The sequence below is a fragment of the Cololabis saira genome, chromosome 9 (assembly GCF_033807715.1).
Source record: "Cololabis saira isolate AMF1-May2022 chromosome 9, fColSai1.1, whole genome shotgun sequence".
In the NCBI taxonomy this organism is placed as follows: Eukaryota; Metazoa; Chordata; class Actinopteri; order Beloniformes; family Belonidae; genus Cololabis; species Cololabis saira.
Window position 1 is genome coordinate 39,433,914 of NC_084595.1, and position 25,706 is coordinate 39,459,619.

Below are 25,706 nucleotides of genomic sequence, written 5' to 3' on the forward strand. Positions count from 1 at the left end.
CAGAAAAGCATTCTGTAACTGAGGCTATTCTGCATTGATGTGTCATTCTGGGTTTGTGTTGTGTGGGACTGGAATAACAAATTGGGAAATACATCTGTTTAGTTTATTGCAACTTGTTTTATATTAACAGCATAGGACACCCATGAATTACAAACTTTTTTATTTTAGATTTTATATCAGATTATTTTATCCAAAGTGACTCTCAACTGAAAAGAAAATATTTTTGGATTGAAAGAGCAAGCCGGAGAAACAAGGAAAAAAACATCCATGCATGGGGAGAACATACAAACAGAGAAGCTCCCGGAGTCCACCTCGCTGTTATTACTTCATGCAACAACCTAAACTAACATTTGCATATCCATTAAATAAGGCTTTAAGGATATTAGGATCACTTTTCATCTTGTATCGAATGCAAAGTGTGTCCTGTACTCACATAATGCTTTTAGGTTTGATCTGGTTATACTGCTTCTGTCTCTGCTTCAGATTCTCTTTTTTTTTCTTCTTCTTTTTTGTTGTTATTTGTGTGTCTGTGTACAGAGATAATGTTTTTTTTTAACACATGGAGCAGGGCACAACAGAAAGGACCAGAAAGTTTAAACCAGTTATTTTCTCGATCATCAAGGGGAATGTGATAATACTTGCAAATAAAATTGGCATGCTTGAAGTACTAACTAGGATGCAGTGGGATTACCAGGAATGCATGATTATATACACAGATGACCCATGGTTCCAGGAGGTTGAATTACCATGTGATGACAGAATGATGAGAATTGGACTCTCACTGTAAATAATGGCTTGCTTAAAATACCCTCACATAACAGCTCACATATTTAACAATTGTCTGAAGGTGTACCGCAATAATTAGCTATTACATATCAAAAGAGACCACCACATTAAACGGAAGAAAATATTGCCCATTTTTGGTTTTCCACAGTTGTTCCCTCCCAATGCAGTTTTCCATTCACCTGATTAGAACTAGCTCTTCATGAGACGGACCATGTACTTGTCCTCTGTTTCCAGGGGGAACATTTTGAGGTGGGACTGCTTCCTGCAGGAGATGCTAAAAGCAGCTTAGCATTGCTTGTCTCTCTTGTTTATGTTATGGTATTTAACAGAGGGACAGAAGTATGAAGTGCTCGTCTTCTGATTAAGTCTGGACATATTTCAGAATATCACACGGCATCTAAATGGGAGCTTATTACTGCGCCGTTTGCAGGCAGACAACGTTCTCGGGGAAGAAACACATCTTCGGTAAAACCCACCAGAGCAGACTGAGAGTCGTTCTGCTGAAGTTTATAGAAAAGGTAAGAAAACAAAACATTTACTCTGGTGTGAACGGTTTCCCGTGTTTCATGCTTGGATTTTCCGAAGATGACAGGAATCTGACCTGGAGATAATGATAGTGTCAGTTGTGTATCGTGTCATTAAAATAAATACGATTAGGGGAATATTCATTATGTTTTAAAATAAGAGTTAAAAAAGAGATTCATTATTAATTATTTTCATATTTTAAAACGATGATTGATCCTGTTTTCTGTGTTCAACTGTTTTGCCTGACCGTCAACAACCAGTAACAGCGCTGCTCGGTGATCGATTGGAAATGCCTGTTTGCCGTGTTGGATGGGGATCAGTGTAATGTATTAATGTGATGGTGAATGGATGAACCAGACACTCTGGCTGCAACGTGCTGTGCTGGCGTCGTTTTAACTTTTGTCTTTTAGTTTAGTTTATTTTGCACATAAAACAGAACAGTAAAAACAAAGGTCAAATGAAGCATTGTGCAGAAGAGGTGGAAGCCAAAAAGGCTTATGAAAATGCCTCCCCTATATAAACAACAATAACAACAGCAAAAGCAAAAACACAATGTAAAAATAGATCATAAAACAGAAAAAGACAATTTAACATGAAAAAGAAAAACTACTGAATTATTGAAACAAGATGGAAAAATGAAGATGTAGGATAATTGCAGGCAAAAAGTACAATTTAACAACGGCAACGGGGCGTAACAGCAGCTGTGAGTTTAGATGGAGGTGGGGGTGAGAGTTAGGAGAGGTTAGGGTGGGGGTTAAGGTCAGGGTGGGGGTTGTCCATCTGTAATTCAACTTCTCCATCCCCGTGTCAGGGTCGTAGGGGTTGCCCGGCCCAGACGTACCCCTGCCCAGCCGGGCATCCCCAGCGAACCCAACCCTATCTCCTCCTAGTCTTCCAGGAGGACACCGAGGCATTCCCTGGCCTGCCTGAAAGATATAGTTCCCTGCCAGCATGCCCCACTTCCCTGACCTCCCCAACCATCTCCCCAAACCATCTCTCCTTTATCTCAAGTCTCTCCCAGAGAACTGAACCACTCTCACTGTCCTTATCTAGCAACCCTGCCGAGGAAATTAATTTCAGTCACTTCTATTTCGAATCTCACTCTGTCACTAGCACATGTTGTGACGATGGGAGAGGGGAGGAACGTGGATCATCCAATACACTGAAAGACTTCCTTGAATCGCCAACCTGTGTGGTCTGTGGAAGTTGCCTCTGAAAGCAGTCTCCCAAGGGCAGTTCTGTTGGCTTCTACAGGACGTACCAAACCAAGTGTTATGGTTTCAAACCCGCCACCTCCACAGTCTGCACATTATCTATTGTGCCATCGCCGTTCTGTCACTTAGACACTCAGGATCACCTCAGAGTTTCCTTCCTGGTGGTGAGCTGGCTGAGTGTGGGCACTGCACACCTGCATCCATTTACCAATCAACACGGAGTCTTCAAGTAACCTGCTGTGGCAGAGTGGAGGAGCTGCAGCCACTCAGGTTGACGGGCCACACCTGTGTCCCGTCAGCCTGAGTGGCTGCAGCTCCTCCACTCTGGAGGAGCTGCAGCCACTCAGGCTGACGGGACACAGGTGTGGCCCGTCAACCTCTCCACCCTGCCAGCCTTATAAGGGAGACTGAGAAGCTGCTGAGGGGGCTGATGCTGTGGGAGAAGGTGCTGGAGCACGTGTGTTGGTGTCTCTGGTGTATGCTGTAATAAAAGGGTTCTGCACAAAACTCTGTGTCCTCTCAATCCTGTCGGTTGGGCCCCCATAGCACTAGCCTTGCTACACCTGCTTTCCTTCCACTCCTCGCCAGATCATCCCATAGAATCACCTGAGCTGCAGTGCCTACCTCTCACCACCGCCACTGGGCTGGATAGTTTGTTTGGCCACAGACCTACACAAGCCTGGATTATAATTACTTTTTCTGATTTCTTCTGGACAAGTAAAAACACTTAGCAGGGGCCTTAATCCGTTCCCGTCTCCTGAGTGTTGCATTTGAGTTCAGAACCCAACCCAACCTTAACACCAAGAGTTTGATGTCCCTCAGTCGGACTAGGAATACCAGGATCCCAACCCAGAGCCAGGTCTGGGGAAGGGGCTCAACAGCGAGCCCACAGGCTTTTACCAGTGGGGTCAGGCTGGGCTCACCCTGAATGAATCCGAATCAGAATCAGAAAGACGTTTATTGCCAAGTAGTTTAACACACACAAGGAATTTGTTGTGGTGATTGGTGCAATACAAAAGAACAAATAATATTAAAAGAAACATGTACAACATGTTGGTTTTAGAACAGCATGAACCGCATGGGTTTGTCCTACAGTGACCTGATCACCAACAGGGTCAGGTGCAATTATGTGTTTTAGGCAGCAATCAAAGGAGTGATCTTTCGTGTGCATACACTGGGTTCCCATTTCTAAGAATTTCTACAAATCACAGAATTACATTTAAAGATTGTTTTGTTATTTACGTATGGCCTTTGTTTGTGTACTTAATTTTCTTTTTTGACTTCAACTCACTTTTTGTCCCCCCTCTTTACGTTCCTGCAATATTCTAACTATAATGAATTATAAGTATCTCAACAGTTGGATTATACTGTTTTATTTTTAACTTGAGGCTAACTTTTATGCATCATTTGTTTGATCTGTCCAATGTCACAGGTGAAAGAAGCTCGTCGAACTCTTAAAAAACCCCAGGTAGATAAGTTTGACTGCACTCTGCACACGCAGAAGTTCTGGTGCTACTGCTGTGAGCTTGAGGTTGAAAGAAACGTTACAGACGGCAAAATGACTGTGCTACACGGAGGCTTGATTGAACACATGTCAACGTAAGTTGATTTTTAATTCATATTTGTTGAATTCTTTCCTTTCCCATTTTTTTTCTTGAAGCAGCATCTCAGTTTTTCATGGTTGGTTGACAGCAAGTATGCTTTCTGTCTGTCTTCACAAAAGTTTTGGATCATCTCTGAAAGGACCGAATGTCCTTAACTAACTGCGCCAAGACTTGTGCACAAATGAATAATTTAGATGTTCAGTTTGGAAAAAGTAACCTTGTATGGATATAAAACTTGGATGCAGCTGATGTCACACAATCAAACACTTATCATACTTTTTGTCTTGTGCTTTTAAACATGTCTGATTTCAGCCCAGAACACAAGAAGAACACTAACAAGTTCTGGTGGGAAAATAAAGCCGACCCAAAGCTTCGAGATAAAGTCATCATCGCAGAAGAAGAGACTGAGAGGTAGGCCTAGTGGATCAAAGATAAATATTAATCACGTATTGTTTGAATTAAAGGATACTTTGGATACTGATAATTGTTTTGTATTTTTCTATCTTTCTCAGATTTAAAGCTGAGGTGGCAAAAGGATTTGACTCATTTGTGGAGAAGGAGGATGAGTTTATTAAAGAGGTAATGCAAAATAATTTTTGCAGTGATATTTTTTTTTATGCTGGATTTGTGCAGAATATTTTGATGGATATACAAACTTGATACCAATCTGCCAAGCTGTATGCTAATCCACCTGACTAGAGATAACATAGTCGGATGTACAGTCAAATGTTATTTTGAACAAATGTAAATGGTCTCTGTGGTCATTTGCTTCTTCTTGTTGACTTTTACGTTGCCACAGCAAGCTGACGTTATCCGGGCCCAGGAAAAGCAGCGCCAGGAGGTCGTTCAGTCTCTTTTAGAGGTTTGTTTCTCAAGGATGCAGTGGCCGTATCCATCACTGTGGCCTTCACTCGTGTTTTTAATGTGAAATTGAAAGATCTCTTTTGTTTCCCACCGAGATGAATGTAAAAGGTTAGAGCAGGTAAACAACGATCATCTTCTTTAGACAGTTTGTTACACTACATCCAATACAGGACTGTCTCATAAAATTAGAATATTGTGATAAAGTTCTTTATTTTCTGTAATGCAATTTAAAAAAAAAAAAAAAAAAAAAAATGGTCATACATTCTAGATTCATTACAAATCAACTGAAATATTGCAAGCCTTTTATTATTTTAATATTGATGATTATGGTTTACAGCTTATGATAAAGATTCCCAGAATATTATAATTTTTTGAGATAGGATATTTGAGTTTTCTTAAACTGTAAGCCATGATCAGCAATATTAAAGTAATAAAAGGCTTGCAATATTTAAGTTGATTTGTAATGAATCCAGAATGTATAACATTTTAGTTTTTTGTAATTGCATTACAGAAAATCACAATATTCTAATTTTCTGAGACAGTCATGTAGATAAAAATTTCTGGTTGAACAGTTGCACTCTTTCTTTACTTTTTCTTGACTTTCTTACTGAACCGGTTATGTTGAGAGAAGTTTAGTTGCATCAAAAAAAACTCAATTGAAACATCAAAATGATTACATTTGATGTATGCTAAGTGTAAAACACCATACTGAGTTTGTAAGAGAAGTTTAAATATAACATTTCTTAATTCTAAGTCTGAAATGTGGCGCTACCAAAGCGTAGCGACTAGAACAAACAGAGGAAGGGAAACCTTTGTTTATGGTCACATAAGTGGCGAGACACCGCATAAAGATGCTGCTGGTGGAAGCTGAAAGTGAAGCATGATTTAGATGTCAGATTTCCTCTGTGAACCACTGTTGGCTTTTCCTGAATCAATATCAGCGTGACGAAGAGCTGGAGTCGTCCAACGGGCTCAACGGCAGCGTCACGTCTGCAGAGGTTTCTGTCAGGTAACCCGTCTTCCTGTCACCTTTTGCTTGTCATGCTTCATGGCTGAGGTATCATCATTCAAATCACTTTTTTTCTTGTCTGGCTTCGGGGCTGATGGGTAATTAATCTTGTGTGGGGGAACAGCGCACGTTTCCCATTCCAAGGTTCAGATGAGCAGATGGGGAGGAGCTTTGTTGACTCGATGGCTGAGGTGCCGCGGGCCACGACGGGGCAAGGCCTCACGTTTATAGGTTATCAGGTACTCCCGTCACTATCATTTCACAAGTTTTAATAAACATTTGGTTTTATTTTTTAACACTGATCTCATCACTTGATTTCTTTGTTACAGGATTCATCAAACATGGGAAATGTTCACACAGGTAAAGTTGTGCACAATAATAGTTTAAATGTGGCTGAATGAGAAAAGAAGAGAACTTTGGAAAATATAAGAACACTTGATCATTTTCTTCACACAGATGAATATAAATGTGTATAATCTGCTTTTAAGATCCTGATGTAGCTTTTTTTGGTGGGTTTCTTATTGAGTGATGCAGTGCTGCTGATTTCCACTACTAAAGTATAACAAACTTCTTTCATTACTTCATAAAGTGATTTTTCCTCACCTGCAGAGCTGCTCTGTTTTTAGACTGAAGAGTTTTCCTAATGAATTACTCTGTCCTAAAGTAGTTTGAGCTATAACTGAAACATCTTTTTTGGAAACTTTTGGAAAAAAAAATAGATAAATAACTATAACTAATATTTTTTTATTTTATTTATTTTTTAAATTTTGACAAAACAGTTTGGCTTGATTGTAATTTATGCTTCTGTTTAAACAAAATCACCAGTTCTTGTTTGTAGTTGGCAAGTATCTTGAAGAATTTGGTGTTTTTTGTCTGGATTTATTTTCCTCATCCAAGAGTGATTTAATGATGTTGAAGTCGGACCTCAGTCATGCATCTCAGCGTTTATGTTGGGATTTATCAATCACCTGCTGTATGGTAGAACTACCTTACATGTTATCATGTAAAGTACACACACAGCCCAAAGTCCATGAGGCATTAAAATTTTGAGGATTTTGTTCCATTTGTAAATATTGAAGCATGTGTAGTTTCTCTCATAGTTTAGTTTACTTGAGTTCAATGCCAGAGACGCTCTGTGTTGCAGGTGCTCTCCCTCCTTGGCTTCAAGACGATCCTCTGGAGGGCACGTCCGGAGCTGCAGCGCAGACAGAGATCGGCCCATCGCTTCAAGGGTTTCTCAAACACAGTATGAAACGGATTATTACCCTTATTGCTTGCATCACAGTTCTTGCTTCACAAGGACATCCTGTTTACTTTTTTTTACCCCGAAACCTTCTGAAACCCAGATTACATCAATGTAGACTTGTGGAAAAGCATATCTATAAAGGCTCAAACTGTTTTTTTTTTTGTTCTGCCAGAGGAGCAAGAGAAGCTGAGGAAGCTTCCTCCGAACAGAGTGGGTGCCAACTTTGATCACAGCTCAAACACAGATGCCAACTGGCTTCCTTCCTTTGGGCGGGTGTGGAACAGCGGCCGGCGCTGGCAGTCCAGGTGAGTTCACAGCAGGCTTCTCTCCACTGACAATCAGACCTTTAACACTCATTCCACCCCTTTTATTTTCACACAGTCTCATATACTGCGTCAGGGGTGTGTCACACTTGATCAGAACAAAGTCACTCCTACAATCAAATATTTTGCCCGGTGCTTATTTGGGCAATGCATTTCCTGTTACCTGTTTTGAATGTTCTGCTTATGTCCTCGTCTTAAATGAGCTACACATAGTGATGTCGTTATGTTTTTTTCCTTTCTTAATGTAAAATGTTACTTTGCTGCCTCCTATCAGTGGAAAATGTGTAGTGATGCTCTCGTTTGGATACATGCAGTACCTGACATCTTATTGCTGCTTATGTATGGATGCAGCTGAAGGCTGCGTTGTTATCACAGGTGTTTTAATGCACAAACTAAATAGATCTGGTGTTTTGGAAAGAGTGGAGAGATGGCTTGTACTTGTCTTCACAGGAAGAATGCTCCTGGTTTGAAAACTGCTTGAGGACTTTAGGATAAGGTTTTAAGTCTTTTCTCAGGATGCTCAGACCTCCTCTTTAATTTTTTGTTCTAAGTTGACAGGTGTATGTGTGAGCATTAATGTGAAGTGTCACAACTTGCATATTATTTTCCTTGTATGTGCTATCTTAATAGAGATTTAACTCACTCCAATTCAATTAAATTTTATTTATATAGCGTCTAATACAATAGATGTTATCTCTACACGCTTTCCAGAGATCCAGAACATGAACATAAACATAAACATAAACCCCCGAGCAATTATTACATAAACAATGGCAGGTAAAAACTCTTTTTTTTTTTTTTTTTCTTTTTCCTCCCAACAGGCACCAATTCAGACAAGAGGAAGGGCAGAAGAAAAAACAGAAGAGGAAGCGGGAGCATGGCACAGAGGGCTCAAAGAGAACAAAAACGACTGAACAGCTGCCGAATTCTGACACTTAGAAGTTGCTCTGTGAAAACGTCTTGGTTTTTTTGTTTTTTTTTTACTCGGTTTGCAAGTGTTGAATGATGTTTAAACCATGTTCGCGGTGGACTGGTTGACGTATGAAAGCTCATTAGACGGACTACTGTTGGCTGAAGCGGAAAATTAATCTTTCTAACACTTACGAGTCATTGAAGTAGCAAGCGGTTGCAGCTAGATGTGTTCTTCATGTCAAATAGTTACATTACAAATAGCATTTTTGTATTTAAAAAGCTGTATATTACGACTATGTACTATATACTGAGCTAGGTTTGAATCAAACTGCCTCTTAATTTGTTTGAGCTGCGTATTTCAAAATAAATGACAGGAATGAGTTCACAGCTTTTTTTCAATGCATGGCTGATGCATTGATGCATTGAATGAGCCAAACTGGAGGGTTTCTGTCCTGATGAGCTTGCATGGTGGAACTCATGCCATTACCAACAAGGCTGCTGTCACTCACCTCATACCTCATTTAGTGTTGTATGAGACAAGATGGGTTGTTTTTTTTTTTTCTAATTTTTTTGCATCACCATAGTGTATTTATATTTGGGGAAAAGAGTTAATCAAATCCAGGATTCTGACTTACAAGTTGGTGAGACTGAGCTCTGAGAACAACGTGACAGTTCTCTCAAGTGAGCAGCAGGGGGCGCAAAGTGCTCAGACAATATAGTCAACAATAAAGTATATATGTCTTATGATATATCCTTGTTTTTATGTTGGAAACTACGTTTTAAAATTCTACAGTTAACCATGAATGTTTTATGTGTGAGAACACAATATAGAGAATTACTTTAAAAGCTTTGCAAATGGAAATATTATCAATCTAGATGGAAAAACTGCCTTTAATAATGATTTTTGTTCCTCGACAGTTAGAAAGGTCCAGAAAATGGTCCCATGTAGTTTCTTCTTCAGATCTGCTGCAACAGACTGCTGTCCATAGCCATAACTATCTAAAATGTGTCTTAAAAAAACAAAAAAAAAACCTGGAAAATGAAGGCTGTGGTAACATGTAATTTCCCTTCTGGGATTAATGTGGTATTTTTTAATTGAAGTATTGTCTCAGTTGCTTTAGGCACATTTGGGTTTCTCTTTGAAACAAGGGAGCTTCCTGTATAAAGGGACCATTCCTACTGCTTTGAGTGACAATACTCAAGGTCATGTGTGATATCCAGTAGCTTAAATAGTTCAGGACATTTGTGAGTGAGTCATTTAAAGTAAATGGACAGTGGAAAGCGGAAAGCAAGACACAATGTTTTGATCTTCATTATGTTAGTAAATGAACACGAACACTTGGAGAAAACACTAGGAATGTTTCAGTTTACAAACGATGACAGTCTAAGTCACTTGTCAGCATACAACTGTTGACAAAGCAACATTTTATCACTTTAACTGTGTGTGTGGGGGGAGGGAGGGGGCTTTAATATGTAATCCCTTTATCTCAAACGCCTGTTAAATATGCTGAGGCTATATTGCCAAGTGGATTATTAGTGAAGAGATGAATGAGTTGCCAAAAGCCTTAAATATTATGTCCTCCATTCCACTGCCAGAGCTGACAGGCCTGTCTTTTATCTTCCCAGGCCTCTGCAACATGGCAGAGTATAATAAAGCCCCAGTGTGCTGTGGGTAGATGGGCGTGGAATGAGTACAGCTGCAGTATGGGGATACAGCATGTAGCTGATCTATTCTTAGTTCTGTGTCAACATGGCTCTCGCTGATTCAGTACAAATGGGAGGAAAAGAAGGGGGATTACCAACCCACTTTACACACACATCTGCGACTGTGTCCGCCTGCCATTGAAACGGAAACATGTGTTGGGGCGTGTGTGGTTTTCTCCTTTCATATTGGAGTTTTCTGTTCAATGTTAAAAGGTAGAGTGACACAAAAGCCAGTCTTGACACCGAAGACTGGGAGGGGATAAAAAGCACGTGTACTTGGGGTAATCCACGAGCCAATCACAGAGCAGGATGCTTGCATGCATCTGCATGTTTTTAGGAAGGAATACAATCCCGGGCGCTGATTGGCTGAAGGGGAACGAGAGCAGCCAATCGGTTAAATGACAGGCGCCCAGCTGGCCGCTAAGCCCCGCCCTCCCGCACGACGCGTCATGCAAATCCCGGAAGCGTTCTCTTAAAGATACAGTAACAAAAAAAAAAGACAACCAGGCGAAGGTTGCAACAACGAAAGCGAGCACACACACGCGTAAAGAAAAAAGGGCACACAGAGGAGGAGACGTAGCTTTTAGTCAGACAACAAGAGAGGTATGTGGTAGGACAGAGGGGGAACACCAGACTGAAACTGGCCTCTAACAGAAACGGCTAACGTGGCTCACGTTTTGCGGCTTTAAACGGGGTCGATTTTCTCCTGTTTTCCACCTGGACACCGACAACGGAGCAGCCAGCACGACAGAGATAAATATATATATAAAAAAAAGGCCAAACTCAGAGACGACAGCGACTGCCCGGCTGTGCTTTGGAGTTCACCCCTTATTCGTGAAGTGAGTGACTTCAAAACCCTCCAATTTCAGTTTTTGCGGTTGTGTTTCCACCTTTGCTGCAGCGTTATTAACCTGCGAGTGTAGTGTCTCTGCACAGGAAATGAGACGAAAGGTCAGGCTTGTTTAACAAATAGCGTTTCCTGCGAAATGCTTGCCCCCTTAATCACGCAGGTGGTTACTGTCATCATTTTCTTTACAGTTGTGAAACCCGGGGGTTGGAAAGGAAAAGCCTGGGATCCGGGCTGAGCCAGCTGATGATGTGACTGTAGATTGCCAGGTTTAGGGGGCGTTCCCCTGCTTTGTCTGTCTTTCACACACTTTCCTTGTGCGTGCTTGCAGTCTGCGGTGGAAATCCCACTGTTTGGATCACTCATGCATGCATGCGTGTGTGTGCAAAAAATTTAAAAAAAATGCAGTTTTCATGTAACAGCACACTCACACCCTCCACAGATTGTACATCTATGAGCTATGCAAGAAAGGGGGATCAACCAGCAGTGGCATATATTTGAGATTATGACTTAGGCTCAGCGGTGCAGTGATGATGATCACTGTAAAGCTTACAGGAGAGAGGATAGGACTGAGTGCAGTGGCTTGTATTGTTCCCTCAGATTGCACTTGGGAGTTGCATTGCATCATGCAGACAGTGAATAGGGCATTGATGGTGGGTGGCAGTGAACCCTTGGTGGTATATTTGTAAAATCTCTAAATTGTTAGCCTCTTATTCCCTTGTTATAATGCTCATCTGCAACACAGTGTCTCCCATTGTCCTGATGGCTGAAAATACACACTTAGCACAAGTGTTTGCATTCTCATCCCCCTGCATCTGCTCTCTCTCTCTCTGCATCACCCATCCAGCACACGTGCATGTGGGTATGCTGCAGCTGCCTCACATGTATATGACTGGAAGATTTCCACACACATTCATGTATATCTGCTTTGCTCGCAGAGCCGCCCCCCACCTTTCTGTCTGGGAGAAAGCAGTGGGCTTTGTCCTCAGCTGAGTGTGACGTCATGCAGATTTTGGCTGTAACCAACCCTGAAGGCAATGTAAATGTTGTTCGGCAGGCTTTGGCCTGGGCTTGTCCCATGCAGAGACGCACTTTCTGTTAAGTTACTGAATGCTGAGGTATGCGTGGAAACATAAAAACAGTTATACATTTTTAATGCACTCTCTTCAAGTGATGCTGCGGATCTTTGAGAATCTTTTTGTTTCAAAAGAGAAAGAAGGACAAAGAGTGGAAGTACAACAAGGATGATTGTGGGACACATTGTTTTTTAAATATTGTTAAAAGAATTCAAATTCAAAAAAACCCTCAGACGTAAGGCCCTGTTTGCATACTTCAGTATTTATGATAAACTTGGCCTCACATACATGGATTTCCTGTTTCTGTGCCTACTGTTCAGCTAAGCTCTGAGTCATTCTGTGTTATTTGTCATGTTAATATATGGAGCCACCTGCATCTAGTTAGGTTGTATGGATGTAATTTAGTCAACATGACCCCGGCTTGTGACCAGTTTCTCCTGATTCTTTCAGAATAGATTAGGGCCTGACTCACGGTGTTACAGCCTCTTTAAAACAGCAGTCTGCAATGCATTCTGTAGTTTGCTGTTACAGTCATACTTCATTTTGTTCATGGCTGGTCACCTGATAATATGTGACAGTATCAATTAAGGGAAAATGTTAATCCTCTTGTCCTCTGTGTGTGTGTGTGTGTGTGTGTGTGTGTGTGTGTGTGTGTGCAGCGCATGTCTCTAGAAATCGAGCGCACCCTCGTGCAATGCTTATACCCTTGCGATGGGATGTTTTAGGTCTGCCGTTGCAGTTCTCCATCTTTGCATCCATACCTGGCGGCGCTTTGCATGCGTCAGTAAAGTGGTGGTGGCCGTTAAACACTTTACCCTGATGAGGGTTTGTTGTCAGTCCTTCAGTGTGTGACTGCAGGATTTAATGTCAGAGATTACAGATGATTATGTGGGTTACATCCAGTACTCAACAGTGCTCTGGGGCAGTATTGATCTCTAATGTGTGCACATGTGACTGCACGTCTCTGCAAGTGTGAATTGTAAGATCTGAATGACATCTGAAAAAAATGTATATGTACTGTATATATATGTATGTATATGTGTGTGTGTGTATATATATATATATATATATATATATATATATATATATATATATATATACACACACATAATGTATGCATTTATTCTTAAAGATATAGAAACAATTTACTAGTGCAACCATATGTCACTGTAAATACTTCATTTAATACATAGTTTTTTAACTATCACCTAGAACAGGTGTATGTAAAGGAAAACTCCCTCTGTTGTTTCTCCCTCATATTCCTGTCTGGGTGTCAATATAAACCCTGCAGAGCTGCTCGTGATGTGTAAAGATAAACCCTCTTCTAGTCTCATAACCTTCTCTGTGCTGTAATGCGTGAAGGCAATTTTTGTTTTCTCAGTGGAAAATTGTACATTTATGACAATGATTGAAGTGGAAGGCCAGTCGTAGCAGTGCTGTTTTGTAAAATGGTATTGCCATTCAACGTAAAACTGAACAGAGTCAGTTTGAGATGGTGGTTAATTTTTGATAGGGGCAAAGTTCAAAGCGCAACTTCAACTGTGTGACCATCAGTTTCACACAATAGCCAAATGTCCTTGCAGTTTGGGTAAAGAGATTATTGTGATTGTCCTTTTCTGTAATGGTGGTGTTTAAACAAATTAAGAATTCATAGGAAACCCAATATTATTATTCTGAGTTTCTAAGGAAAATGCGCAGACATAAACTTTCATTGTAACCTGATCTTAACGCACTTGCGCAATAACCGAGCCTCGCCTCTGGTTCACCTTTAAAGGTCAAGCAATAAGTTCAAAAGAGGAAGTAGGTAGTCCTCCACAAACCGCCAGTTTCCCAGCATTTGTTTACTAATGCCCTTCTAGCACTCTCATTGTAATCAACCTGTTTATACAGACGTGGATGGAATGCCACTGAATTCAAGGATTAAACTAGAAATGTTTCAAAGGGCTGGCTGACAATTGAAATATTGTAACCTGAAAAAAAAACAAGGCCTTCATCTTTTAAGCAATTTATTTGGTTTGTGTCATATTTTAGGTTGTTACTTAGGAATTTATCCGTAATGGTTCAAACAGAGTTAGAATATTTGCAAGGGCAATTTCATGTTTGATCAGACCTCTTCAGCCAAGCTCCATTACCATTTGAATATTTTACTTCTCATTGATCTTGCTAACAGTGAACACAGCTTGTTTGAGGATGAAGTGGTCTGTTGGTGGGACAAAAGACAAGGCACAAGTATTGAGTATAAATCAGTGTCTCAACACTTATTGTTGACTTTTATGACTTGAATGAACATTCTCAAAATACTATAAATTTGATTAAATTGGTTTCTCTGAAGTGAAAATGTGCACATTTCTCCTCCGTCAAATGGTGCATGTTTTGCTTAGTGTTCAGTGGCTACATCCATGATGGAGGACTTTTCACCTTTTAATTTGAATACTTAGTTGACAACAGAAGTTGAGAGAGAGAAGAGGAAGCTGACTCTGTCACTCGCTGAATTAATCAGCCTGGTCTGGCTTTACACCCGGAGGCAAAGCGCTGTCATATCCAGTTATCTGTGGCTTGCATTTAGCAAGCAGTTCTTGTTCTTGGACATGAACATCATTTGTCTTACGAAAACAGTTACTCAACCATGGGCGAAACTTTTTTTTTTAAATGCCTTCAAAGAGCCTTTTTATTTGCCAGTTAGATTAATTAAACAGTGCATTGAACAGTTAAAAGGCACCCAGCAGGTTGCTCCAAGATGTTGGAGAGCAGTCCGTAACTCAGACTGTTATTTGTCTCTTTATGAGAAACCAGACTGACTCCGCGATGTGGGATCATTGTCCCTGGAGGAGTGGGGGGGTCGTTCAACCTGCTGTGGGAGCTCTTATCCTCCTCGTCATTAATAATAGTTCTTTAAGACTCGGTTTAGAATAAGGGTGGAATCGCTCTCTTGTATTGTACTGCATTGTGTAAACCCGGTGAGACATTTGTTTCACAGCGCAGCTTGCCTGGCTGGAATCACAGATACTCTGAGACCCAGACAAGCCCGGACTCCTTTCCCTCTAGAGAAAGAAATGATCTCAGTTAGAGCTGCCAGTCACCCATAATAACACTGTGGTAGAGCTAGCTAGGATAATATAAGAGGCTGGGACCTCTACTTGGCTCTGAATGAAACCTTGGATGACAGACATTTATCCCTGGCAGTTGGCCAAGTAATCTTAATTCCTTTTTGAATGGAAATGAATTCAGCTGAATAATACTTTATTAATCTCTAAAAGGAAATTATATTTTTTTACAGTGTAAATTACTTCATGGAATTCCTATAAAAAGAACAAAGTCTGAACCATATGCCCTACAAGTGATCGGGTACCCCATAGACATATATACGTAGACGCCGCATCGAGCGCTGATCCGTACGTCAACGTCGCCGCCATATTGGATGAGGCAAGACTGCGCTGTAAACTAATACAAGTAAATGGACTTATTTTCATAAAGTGCCTTTCTACAAAGAAATTTACGTTTTATGTCTCATTTATTCATTCACACACGCACTAATATACTTGGGAAACAGTTAGGCACCAAATATAATATATTTAATTTTCTCAGATGGCAAAAATAAGAACTTTATTGATCCCACATAGGAGTAATTCATGTTATATCAGCTATAGAGAACAAGGTAGTGCCGAAAAACAATATATATCCCCCCTCACAAAAATAAGAATGTTATTTTATTGTCTGAAAAATGGTTCAAATATGTTATTTTGTTATTTTGTTATTTTAGTTTTGTTTATGAGAAAATATTTTTCTCTACTTTTCTTATTTTTGTGAAAATAAGTCCATTTACTTGTATTAGTTTACAGCGCAGTCTTGCCACATCCAATATGGCGGCGACGTTGACGTATCGCAGTAGCAAAAACACTCGATGCGGCGTCTACACATATATGTCCATGGGGTACCCCGCTGGTTTAGTAAACTGCCCACAGGATGAGATGGAATCCATTAATATCAAGGCAAGGAAGCACCTCAAGACGCAGGGTGAATTTCATCCCAAACAAAGATCCAGGAATACATCAAGAAGATGGCCCTGAAGGATAAGCTGCTTAATGATTGTCTCAGGCACCAGAAATCAAGGGAGGAAGATGTGGAGGAGGAACCAAAGCAGCGTGCATCATCGGCAGATTGAAGAAGTGGCTGACATTGAGAAATCGTAGCAGCCGCTGGAAAAGGCTGGTGTGAAGGACAGGACTGAGTCATTCCCTGCACGAGAAGAGGCCTTGAGCACCGGAGCGATGGAGGCCAAGGATCCACCACACCGGACAAGAACGCAGCTCCAGACTGTCCAAAGATGCCCCGGAGACAATCCAGCACATAATAGTGAGGTGCAAGATGATGGCAGGGAGAGTATACATGGAATGACACAATCAGGGAGTGCTTATAGGGGTTATAGCGTATATTAAACAACTTCCTGTTCTCATGGCAACACATAACAAATGTTTTTTTTTTGTTTGAAAAGAGCCATATATTTTATAAATATAAAATTTATATTATATTATATTATATTTTTTTATATATTAAAAATATATTTTTTTCTTATTATTAATTAATAATTAACAGTACAAAAAAAAGAACCAGCATGGAGAAATGTTTCAATAGAGGGAAAAAAAATCAGTAATAAATAAATGAAAAACAAACAAAAAAAAACAATTTGTAAGAGCAACTGCAACAGGTTTTCACTTGAGTGGTGCCGTACTAGGATGTGTTCACATCATCAGGGGGATTTGGCCTGTCCTTGCAGCGGCTGGTCTGTTCTGTGTGACTGCTGGAACTCCCTTCTTGCATCAGACCTCTGGAACCAATCCAGGATTCTACCATTTTTGCTTGGTTTAAACCCACACATGCATCTCTGCTCAAATTTGACCCATCTGATGACATTGAGAGCACCCTGAAGCATTTTTTGATTACTTTTTCTTGACTGACCCTTTATATATAAAACATGAACATTTTTAAAAATCGGCCAGCTTCTGTCATGACTGTAAGCTGGAAACTTCTGGATCCTTTCACTCACTTAGGAATCTCCCTTCACCCAAAAAGATGTCTGCACACAATGAAAAAATGAATTCCTTTCCCTTCTCTTGTCTGTACAGTTACAATTATTAGAAAAAAAAAAAAGTCATCTGAAGGGACTTTACAGAAAGTACTCAAGTGAGTAAGCAGCAAGAAAAAGGAGCTGATTAGATTTTTGGGATCAAGGGTCACATTCTTCCTTGTAATTCAAGAATTACTTTGCGGACATCCAAGTGGTAAAAGGTCAGCTTCATCATTTAATAACGTAATTTGTAATATAAAACTAAAAGAGAATATCAGAAGTGTATATTTAACATGCAGCTTGACTTGATGGCAGAGGCATATCGATGTCAGGCAGCGTCAGGGGAGTGGGCTGGAACGTATCCCCGGCCAACGAGAAGCAGGGTAACCCCTGACGGGTTGCCAACATCCAACCGAGGCAACGATCCAGGCTCCGACTCCCTCCGTCCCTTTAGAGCCAATCAACCACCGGCCATCATTCTGGACCAGAATGATGGAGAAAACCCCCACAAGAGCATGCAAACTCCTCGTAAACCCCGGCTTCTTGTACCAAGGCTCTGCCCTTGCCATTTTCTGTAAAATATGTATTTCTAAGATCTGTGGTACAGTGTCATTTATAGATTCATGTGATGTAGGTTTTTCGTGGATCATCCCTCAGAGGACCCTGTGACTGATCATTTTTTTCTGATCTCGCTTCAATAAAGTTAGTTCAGCAGCGTCTCCACCCATCTTCCATTTGTAGGCCAAAACTGATCTCTTCAGACTGCGTCTAATCTCCTGCTTCTGTCTCATTAAAAAGAAAAATCTTCAGGCACAAGTACAATTTTCAAGGATATCAGGTCATACTTTTATTGCAGGTATCTTTTGAGGAAACATTTGAACGCCATCATGCATTGATGTTATATGCCTTCCATAGATGCAGCAGCTCACATCTCAGTGCATTATTTAGGTCAGCACAGAGCTTATCAAGATAACACCTGTTCCCTCGCTCACCCTTGCATGTCCATTGATCTTATTTATGTCGTCATTTGTCTTGTTCTGAGCCTTGCTGTTGATATTCCAGTCCCTCCATCTTGTGGATTCTGGCGTGTTTGATAGATTTGCGTCTTTTGCATGCATATTTTGTGACTTTAAATGGATTTTTGTACAGAGTGAATGTTTGATTTTGAATCAAAAATACATCATTGCGTACCTTGACATAGTGATGATGGATAGGAGGATTGTTGTTGAAGATTGCTGTAAAACTTGAAGTCTTTCTGGTTTAGTTGCAAATGTCTGCCGAGGTTAAGGTTTGTGATAATATTTAACTGACACACTCCTCCTGCTTTTAAACTATTTTTTTGTAAAGATGTTCAGATCTTCCATCAGTTAGTACAGGACTTTACATGAGCCTTTGTGTGTATGAAGTAAGCCTAAAGATGGATGTGCAGTCTTCAAGAATAATTGGGGCATACCTGCATCTTCATTTGTGTGTTAATTGTCGTTGCTGTTGTCTTGTGGTATAAATGGTTTTGTGTGTCATCAGAGGAGAGGCTTTTATGTTCCAAACTGCAGCAATGCCAGTCTGTTGAAGGGATCTTTTATGTTGTTGTACGTTTGTCAGTGGGCCTTGAAGAAGAACAAAGAGAGAACATGTGAGGGAAGGACAAAACGATGATGATGATGATCAGGCCCGGGACAGCCACGAGTCAAGCTGATCGAGCTCCTGATTTCCTGACGCTGTTGTATTTGTTCACCCAACACTATTTTGTGTATCATTGTCTCCACTGAGAAGCTGCCTCATACAATAATCTGCATGACTCATCTTGAATCATCATGATCATTCTTAGTGAACCAGAATATGCACTGATATTTTTAGAACTGATTAATAGTATTTTCTAAAATGAAAACAAGCTTAAGCCAAAGCATTGAAAATTAATTATTTATCTCTTTTATATTATTCAGAACTGTGATTAACATAATGATCATTGTGGGATGATTATGAACACTAATCTCCCACCAAGTATGAGGAAACTTGATTCAAAAATAGATTGTCAGTGGAGTATATTCAGATGAAGTCTCATTAGTTTTCTCTTCAGCTATAGAAAGAATTTGCTTGTTGCCATTGTCACAGTTTGTTCTGCTTTTCTGCTTCTTTGAGCATCTACAACTGAGGAGCCGCAGTCAAATTCTGTTGCAGTACACACACACACACTCATACCCACACACATGCATACACATAGCCACATAGACATACACACACACACACACACACACACACACACTTAACCACACATACATATATACACACACACACACACACACACACACACACACACACACAGCCATTCAGACATATACATATACACACACATAGCCACACAGACATGTACGTGCACACACACAGGCATATACATACACCCACACACACACATAGACATACACACTGGCTTGTTCATCTGCATGCTTGCTCTGTAGTTTTTGGGGTTAATATAGTAATAATGCACATATATATGCCTTAGGTTTGTACCGGCATGGTATCAACCATTAATATGTGTGCAGACAAGGTAATAAATACATTTTTTTTTAAATAAATTCTGTTGCAGTGATGGATGAGAGCCCAAAAATCCAACTACACAGACTGTCAGTAATAATGATATGGCAATGGTCTTGCACTTACTGTACATCTTTTTAACCTCATTCAGGTTCCACAAAATACCTTACATTGTGTCTCTCGTTTACTCATCCACACAATCCCCCTATACTACTGCTATTATAGTCACTCTATATGCAGCCTTCTGACCCCAGGGACCCCCAGGGTTCAGTGTCCTGTCCAAGGAAACTTCAGCACGTGATGGGGTTCAGATCAATCTGGTGACCGTCACCATCCACGATCCACAACTGCCCCAGTTATTTGGTATGGTGCTAAATAATTGTTAATTAAGGTTTCTACTTACATATTCATTAATTCATTGAAGCAAATGCTTTTTGGGCTTGGCCCTGGTGCCGCTTATTGAGCTAAACTGTAAGATGTGGGATCCTGGTCATTGGGTTCCTGTAGGATGAGAATTGATGCAATGGGTTAAGGATATTTGCTCACGCTTGTGTGTGCGTGTGCGTGTGGATTGACCTAAGGATTAACCCTAGTACCAGACCTCTCTTTGACCTTTTTTTTCCTCTTTAAAGCCCCCCCCCCCCATATAAGTGAATGAGATATCTCCTGTATTAGTAAGTAAAGATATGCGTATATTCTTTTTCATTTAAGACTTGTTCTTTAGATGTTTATGGTCAAACTATGGCCCTTCTGTTCCTGATTTTCCTCTTTATTTCCGTTTTTTCTCACACATCCCATACAAATGTGGGTGTGAATGAGCTTTAAACATTATTGTAATCTTCTGCAGTGTCTCCTCTGGTCTGTAATCCTCTCCACCATCCGCTGACGTTGGTTAAAAAGTGACAGTTGGCCGGTTAGATATTACCCATGTCCGTGACAAAAACAGTGTTGTTTTTTTAAAATGTTATATTATTATTTTATTTTATTTCATAACCCAATACCCAGATGTAAACCGGGACGACTCTTATGTGCTGCCAGTCAAGGTAATGCAACATGCATGCGAGTTTCTGAAGCATGAAAGGGGGGAAAAAAAAAGTTGAATTGATTTCAAGCTGAGAGAAGATGAACATAAAAAGCACCCAAAGGCACAGATGAGAAAGGAGAGGAATGAACCCGAGAGCAGGAGAGAGGTGAAAAGACATGCAGCTAAATTCGGTGTGAAGGATTGAGGACTGTGAGGGAAAAGAGGAGAGGTGGAGCGAGGGAGAGCTTTATTTCCTGTCCTCCATGAATAGGCAACATATTTCTCTGGAACATTCCTCTGAGCTGGCCCAGCCTGTCACCAAGACTCTAGGTGCCACACTCCTCCCCATCTCTGCTCTTTCTTCCTCCCACTGCATTCTGGGTCTTTTGCTTTCTTCTCGCATCTATCAATCACCTCAGTATTTACTCTTTGTCGTTGGTTTAGTTACTGTTGGCCCCTCAGAGTGTTGTGGCCCAACTCTGAGCAGGATCAGAATAAAGAAACAACAGTCTGTGGTGGCCGTAGATCCATATAAATAAACTCAAACAAGCACACAGGATGATTACACTTGATTAGATATGGATTATTTTAGAAAGGAATGCTGGAAATAGATGGATTGCACCAAAGTTTAATTGTGCTTTTGTTCTTTCCTGATCTTAAAATGTAAAGCGTGTCGATCAAGATGGTCACCGACTGATTTTCTCAGGAAGGTTTGAAGCCGGTGGAAGCGAGTAAGTTTTTAAAGGCCGGGCCTGTTTTGAAGCTAATGGACGAACCACCCTAAACACAGCTGGTGTCACTTTGAGAGGCACGTGTTAGGTAGAACTCCAGATGTCCTCGCAGGGAAACCTCGAGCCGGCGTCGTCATCTAAACACCGCGACATGAACCTGCGCTGAAGTCGCTGGTTGCATCAGCGTGACTGTTTGATGGAATGTGAGTAAGTGTTTGTTTTCAATGCATCCTTCTCCTCGGCAGCACCCGGAGTGCCCTTGAATGGGGGAGGGTCTTCACACAGAAACACGCCCTCTTTTTCCCCAAATATGGAAAGATCAGCTCTTAAAGTAACACAGCTTTGCAATGTGTGTGTGCGTGTGTGTGTGTGTTTGTGTATGCTGAAACACAGGAGCTCGTTGCCAAAGAAGAGTAATTCTTTCATAAATGTTGCTGCAGCTTTTTAAGAAGCTTTGCTCTCAGATGCAGCAGTTGAGCAACAGGAAATGTGCGTTATTTCAGTCTTTAGCCATCGGTTTATCTTGCCCCGTCTTTGGTTCCTCCTCCTCCACCTTCCACCTCCCCTCTTTCCCCTTTACCCACATCTCTATATTTGGAGGACTGTAGCTAAAGACATGTCTTGTTTTTCAGTTATCCTCTCCACTCGTATGTTCACACCGTACGTGCTCCAAAAGGCAAGCTCCTCCAGTAGCACTTATAAGTGAGTTATTATAACTTAAGTTATTACTTAAGAAAAAAACTTTTTTATACAATGTAGGATTTAGTGTTTTCTTGTTTATATTCTCCTGTCCACTTACTATTTGAGGGCTTTTGATAACCCAATACTAGAATCATGTAAGTGTCAAATCTTGCATGTTTGATTTGTTTAATTAAAAAAATGTATATTTGCCTTCCTTCCTCTTTATGGCAGAGATGGTATAGCAGCGAAGGAGCAACAAACAGAAATACATCTTGTTAGGAAGAGCCCATATGACTCAGTTGGGCAAACAAGCTGGAGGCAGATGCAGATCAGCAGTAACGGCAAGACGGTACAGTCGGCTAGCGAAACATGAGGAGACGGGGAGCTGTCTTTAGGTTTTGCCTCACATGTACACTGATGACATGTAAATCCTCACTTCCTAAATAGAAAATAAAAAAAAGAGAGAGAGAAAAGTGAAGCAAAAGATTTAGATTTGCAGTTGTGTCTGCAATAAGAAAAATATTGTACTAAATATGTGTGTTTGAAGTTTGTTTTGTGTTTCAGTTCTTAAAGATGTGCCAACTCCACCCACTGTGTGAGCTATACTCTCTTGCAATGTGTACTTTAACCACCCCACTCTGCGTAGTCAACATAGTATTGCTTATTAGCTCACAGATGCCTAGATAGTCAAACACACACACACACACACACACACACACACACACACACACACACACACACACAGCCGAGAGCTGCTCCTGGAGCCCAACTGATAAACTTTTTCACATGCACTTCACCCTCTATCTGCACTCCAGCTGCTCTGGTCCCGCTCGTGGGTTTGTGTAGGCTACAGGCGTTGTGTACATGTCACGCTACACACAGAGAGCACTTGTGCGGGAGAGACGGCAAAGAAAGGGGGAGGGTGGCTTGTAATGTATGTGTGCATCTTTAATCTCCCAGGCATTAACTCCTTTTTATTTGGCAATCTTTACAAAACGAACACAGTTATGTCACCGTACGTGTAGCCGGCACGCCGCTGGCGCGGTGACTCCACTTTATTGCAAAACGTGCTCACAGCTGACACACATTTTCACATGCATTTTAAGTTGAGTGCTCTTATGTCTTGTACTTTTTTGCAGAACAGGCCAAGCAGGAGCAAGTGGGCGGGCTTTTGGCTTCCCCCATGCCCTCCCCCCCCCCCCTCTTAACTCCTTCCCCCTGTCCAATCAGGACCTGGCCACTACAGCTGGTCCCCCTCCCCTCCAGCCAATCAGCCGCCAGCATCCACTCCCCCCCCTTTTCTTTCCTCTGTATGCCTTCACTGCTGAGTGAGCAAAGCATGCCTCACTCTATCAGCTGAGAGGAAAGCAGCCGAGAGAAAACACTTATCAAAAGAGAGAGGCAGGACAGCGAGGAAAGTGTTGAAAGCAGAGGAATAGAGAACAGAGTACAAAAGAGGTAAAATGGGAGAGGAGACGGGAGATGACAGCATATGAAGTACCTTTTTTTTTGTGTTTTGTGTACATTGGAGAAGTGTGTTTTTTATGAGAGAAAGGAGGAAAGGGGGGGCAGGATTGAAAGAGAAAAGGAGAAGGAGGGCTCAGGGCTGAGACAAATGGGGGCTGGGAGTTGTTGATGGGTTTTTGATTTGTTCATGTGCGTAAATGAGGGTGGAGGGAGGTAGACAGGAAGAAAACATGCCGAGAGAGAGAGAGAGAGAGTGCACCAGTGCAAGCTTTTGGACATCCTGACACAACTAGCAGAGGGGAGGCAGAGCAAACTTGACTCGTCTCTTTTTCTTTCTGCACCGTGACCTGCTCGGGAGGAAGGAAGCCAACAGAGACGACGAGAGGACCGGGGAGTTGAGAGAAAGAGAGAAGGAGACCCGATCCGGTCCGGTGGAAACAAAAACACAGTGGAGGACAAGAGTGTCACCTATCCAGCAGCCCCGGACGGAATAGAGGAAGGAAGGGGGGAGAGGAGAGCAAGGCAGAGAGATAAACCTCATCTTTTTTTCTTTCTTTTTCTTTTGTTGTTGCAAGGGGTGAGTGTGACAAGTCCTGCTATTCTCAAGTCAAGTGTCTCCGTGTCGCTCCTGCTGATTGCTGTCATATTGTCATCTGAGCTCAGATGACTCAACGTCTCCTAAAATGGCCACATGAAAGGCAGACAGACAGATAGAAAAGGCAGGCAAACATACAGACACAGAGAGAGAGAGAGGGAGAGAGAGGGAGGGAGAGACAGAAGGGGACCCTGTGTCAAAAAGCATTCTCAGCAACTATGTCACTGCGCCAGCTTAGTTTAGACTGCTTTGACACTCCGGCCTGAATGCTGTATGTGTTCGGTGTCACGTTGTCTCGATGATCACAGGTTTATCAGTCTCAATAACTTCTCCTCTCCTGTCATCGTCTCTATTTTCTTGGCCACTTCCTGTTTCACGTCTTCATTTAAATGTCACAGATACAGTCGGATGTCTTTCCACCCAGCTGTAGACAGAGGCTCCTGAGATCTAATCATCAGCTGATTGTTTGCAGGAGCGGCCAGAAACTTTTTTTTCTGTGTGTGTCTGAGTGTGCACATGTGTGTGTGTGTGTGTGTGTGTGTTTATCAGCTTTCAGGCACAGAACAGGCCTGGGAGTAGCTTGGGCGGGGATCTGCTAAAACTTGATGAGACAATTGGGGCATTTGGGGAAGCTGCTAAGTTCATGCTGATGCTATCGCGTCCTCGGTTATGGACTGCGCGTGAAGGGTGGACTCGGGACACGAGGAGGGCACAGCCCAGCTGAGCTGCCAGAGATGAGAGGTTTCACAAAAGGCTCATTCAGGATGACCTCTTAAGTCTCAGGCCGACAATAAATCATTTCAGACTCAGAACAAGGTGGAGAGCGAACCCCTAGCAAAAACTGCAAACCCCCTTTCCTTAAAAAGAGGGCAGTTGGCATCCTGTTGAAGGTGCTTGCATAACTTATAAGCTGGGACACATTTCATGGTTTCTTTGAGTGATTGTCAAAGACCGTTATAATCACGTCCTTATGAAAACTCACTAAATCCGTTTGCATGTTCAATGCCGGACGCTGTAGAAAAGTTTTCATTCAGGTTTTTCAGAGCAGGGGAGTGCATGACGGAAATTGCTGCTCTGTAACTTGACATCTGGGTGAAAAAGTAATAGAAATAACTTTATACTATTGAAATAATTAGAAAAATAAAGCTTCAGTAAACTAGTGTGCATTCCAGTCTGAATTGAGACAGCTGCAAACACAGCAGCTGTGGTGCTCACAGATAAAGTTTCTCTAAGGTGGAGTGCAGCAATCGTCAAATAGCGCGCAGTAAAAAAGAACCAGTTGTGTTCTTTTTTTTTTTTTCTTTTTGAGCTGCTGAGGGAGAAAGTGTTGCTGCTTTAAATGCCAGAGTTTCTGTGTGTGTGTGTGTGTGTGTGTGTGTGTGTGTGTGTGTGTGTGTGTGTGTGTGTGCACACGTGCATGTGGTATTTGGCTGATGAATATGGACGGGCCAAATGTCAAGCTATTTTTCGAGGACAGGAGCCGGTTGTTAACTCTGTGCCT

At 41.4% G+C, this 25,706-nt stretch overlaps 2 protein-coding genes across 6 annotated transcripts in view; both read left to right on the top strand.

The window, feature by feature from the left end:
- Positions 1-1,045: 1,045 nt before the first annotated feature.
- On the top strand, positions 1,046-9,244 carry cenatac (centrosomal AT-AC splicing factor). Its single transcript, XM_061730095.1, has 11 exons — positions 1,046-1,304; positions 3,958-4,124; positions 4,442-4,540; positions 4,642-4,708; positions 4,929-4,991; positions 5,935-6,002; positions 6,127-6,241; positions 6,332-6,362; positions 7,147-7,248; positions 7,421-7,553; positions 8,393-9,244. The coding sequence occupies exons 1-11, from the start codon at positions 1,188-1,190 to the stop codon at positions 8,508-8,510; spliced, it is 1,080 nt and encodes a 359-aa protein (XP_061586079.1). The 5' UTR covers positions 1,046-1,187; the 3' UTR covers positions 8,511-9,244.
- Positions 9,245-10,696: 1,452 nt separating this feature from the next.
- The window catches only part of LOC133450723 (atos homolog protein B), a 32,743-nt gene continuing 17,733 nt past the window's right edge, over positions 10,697-25,706 (top strand). The window contains exons 1-2 of one of the 5 annotated variants that reach the window (XM_061729562.1): positions 23,498-23,601; positions 23,973-24,187. The gene's annotated coding sequence lies outside the window, so the exon portion shown is untranslated. The other 4 variants (XM_061729563.1, XM_061729560.1, XM_061729561.1 and 1 more) reach the window with 4 other exon arrangements.

Coding starts and splice junctions, on each gene's coding strand:
- cenatac (XM_061730095.1), top strand. CDS start 1,188: ATGGGAGCTTATTACTGCGCCGTTTGCAGGCAGACAACGTTCTCGGGG. Junction 1,305..3,957: donor TGCTGAAGTTTATAGAAAAG/GTAAGAAAACAA, acceptor CCAATGTCACAG/GTGAAAGAAGCTCGTCGAAC. Junction 7,554..8,392: donor GGCCGGCGCTGGCAGTCCAG/GTGAGTTCACAG, acceptor TCCTCCCAACAG/GCACCAATTCAGACAAGAGG.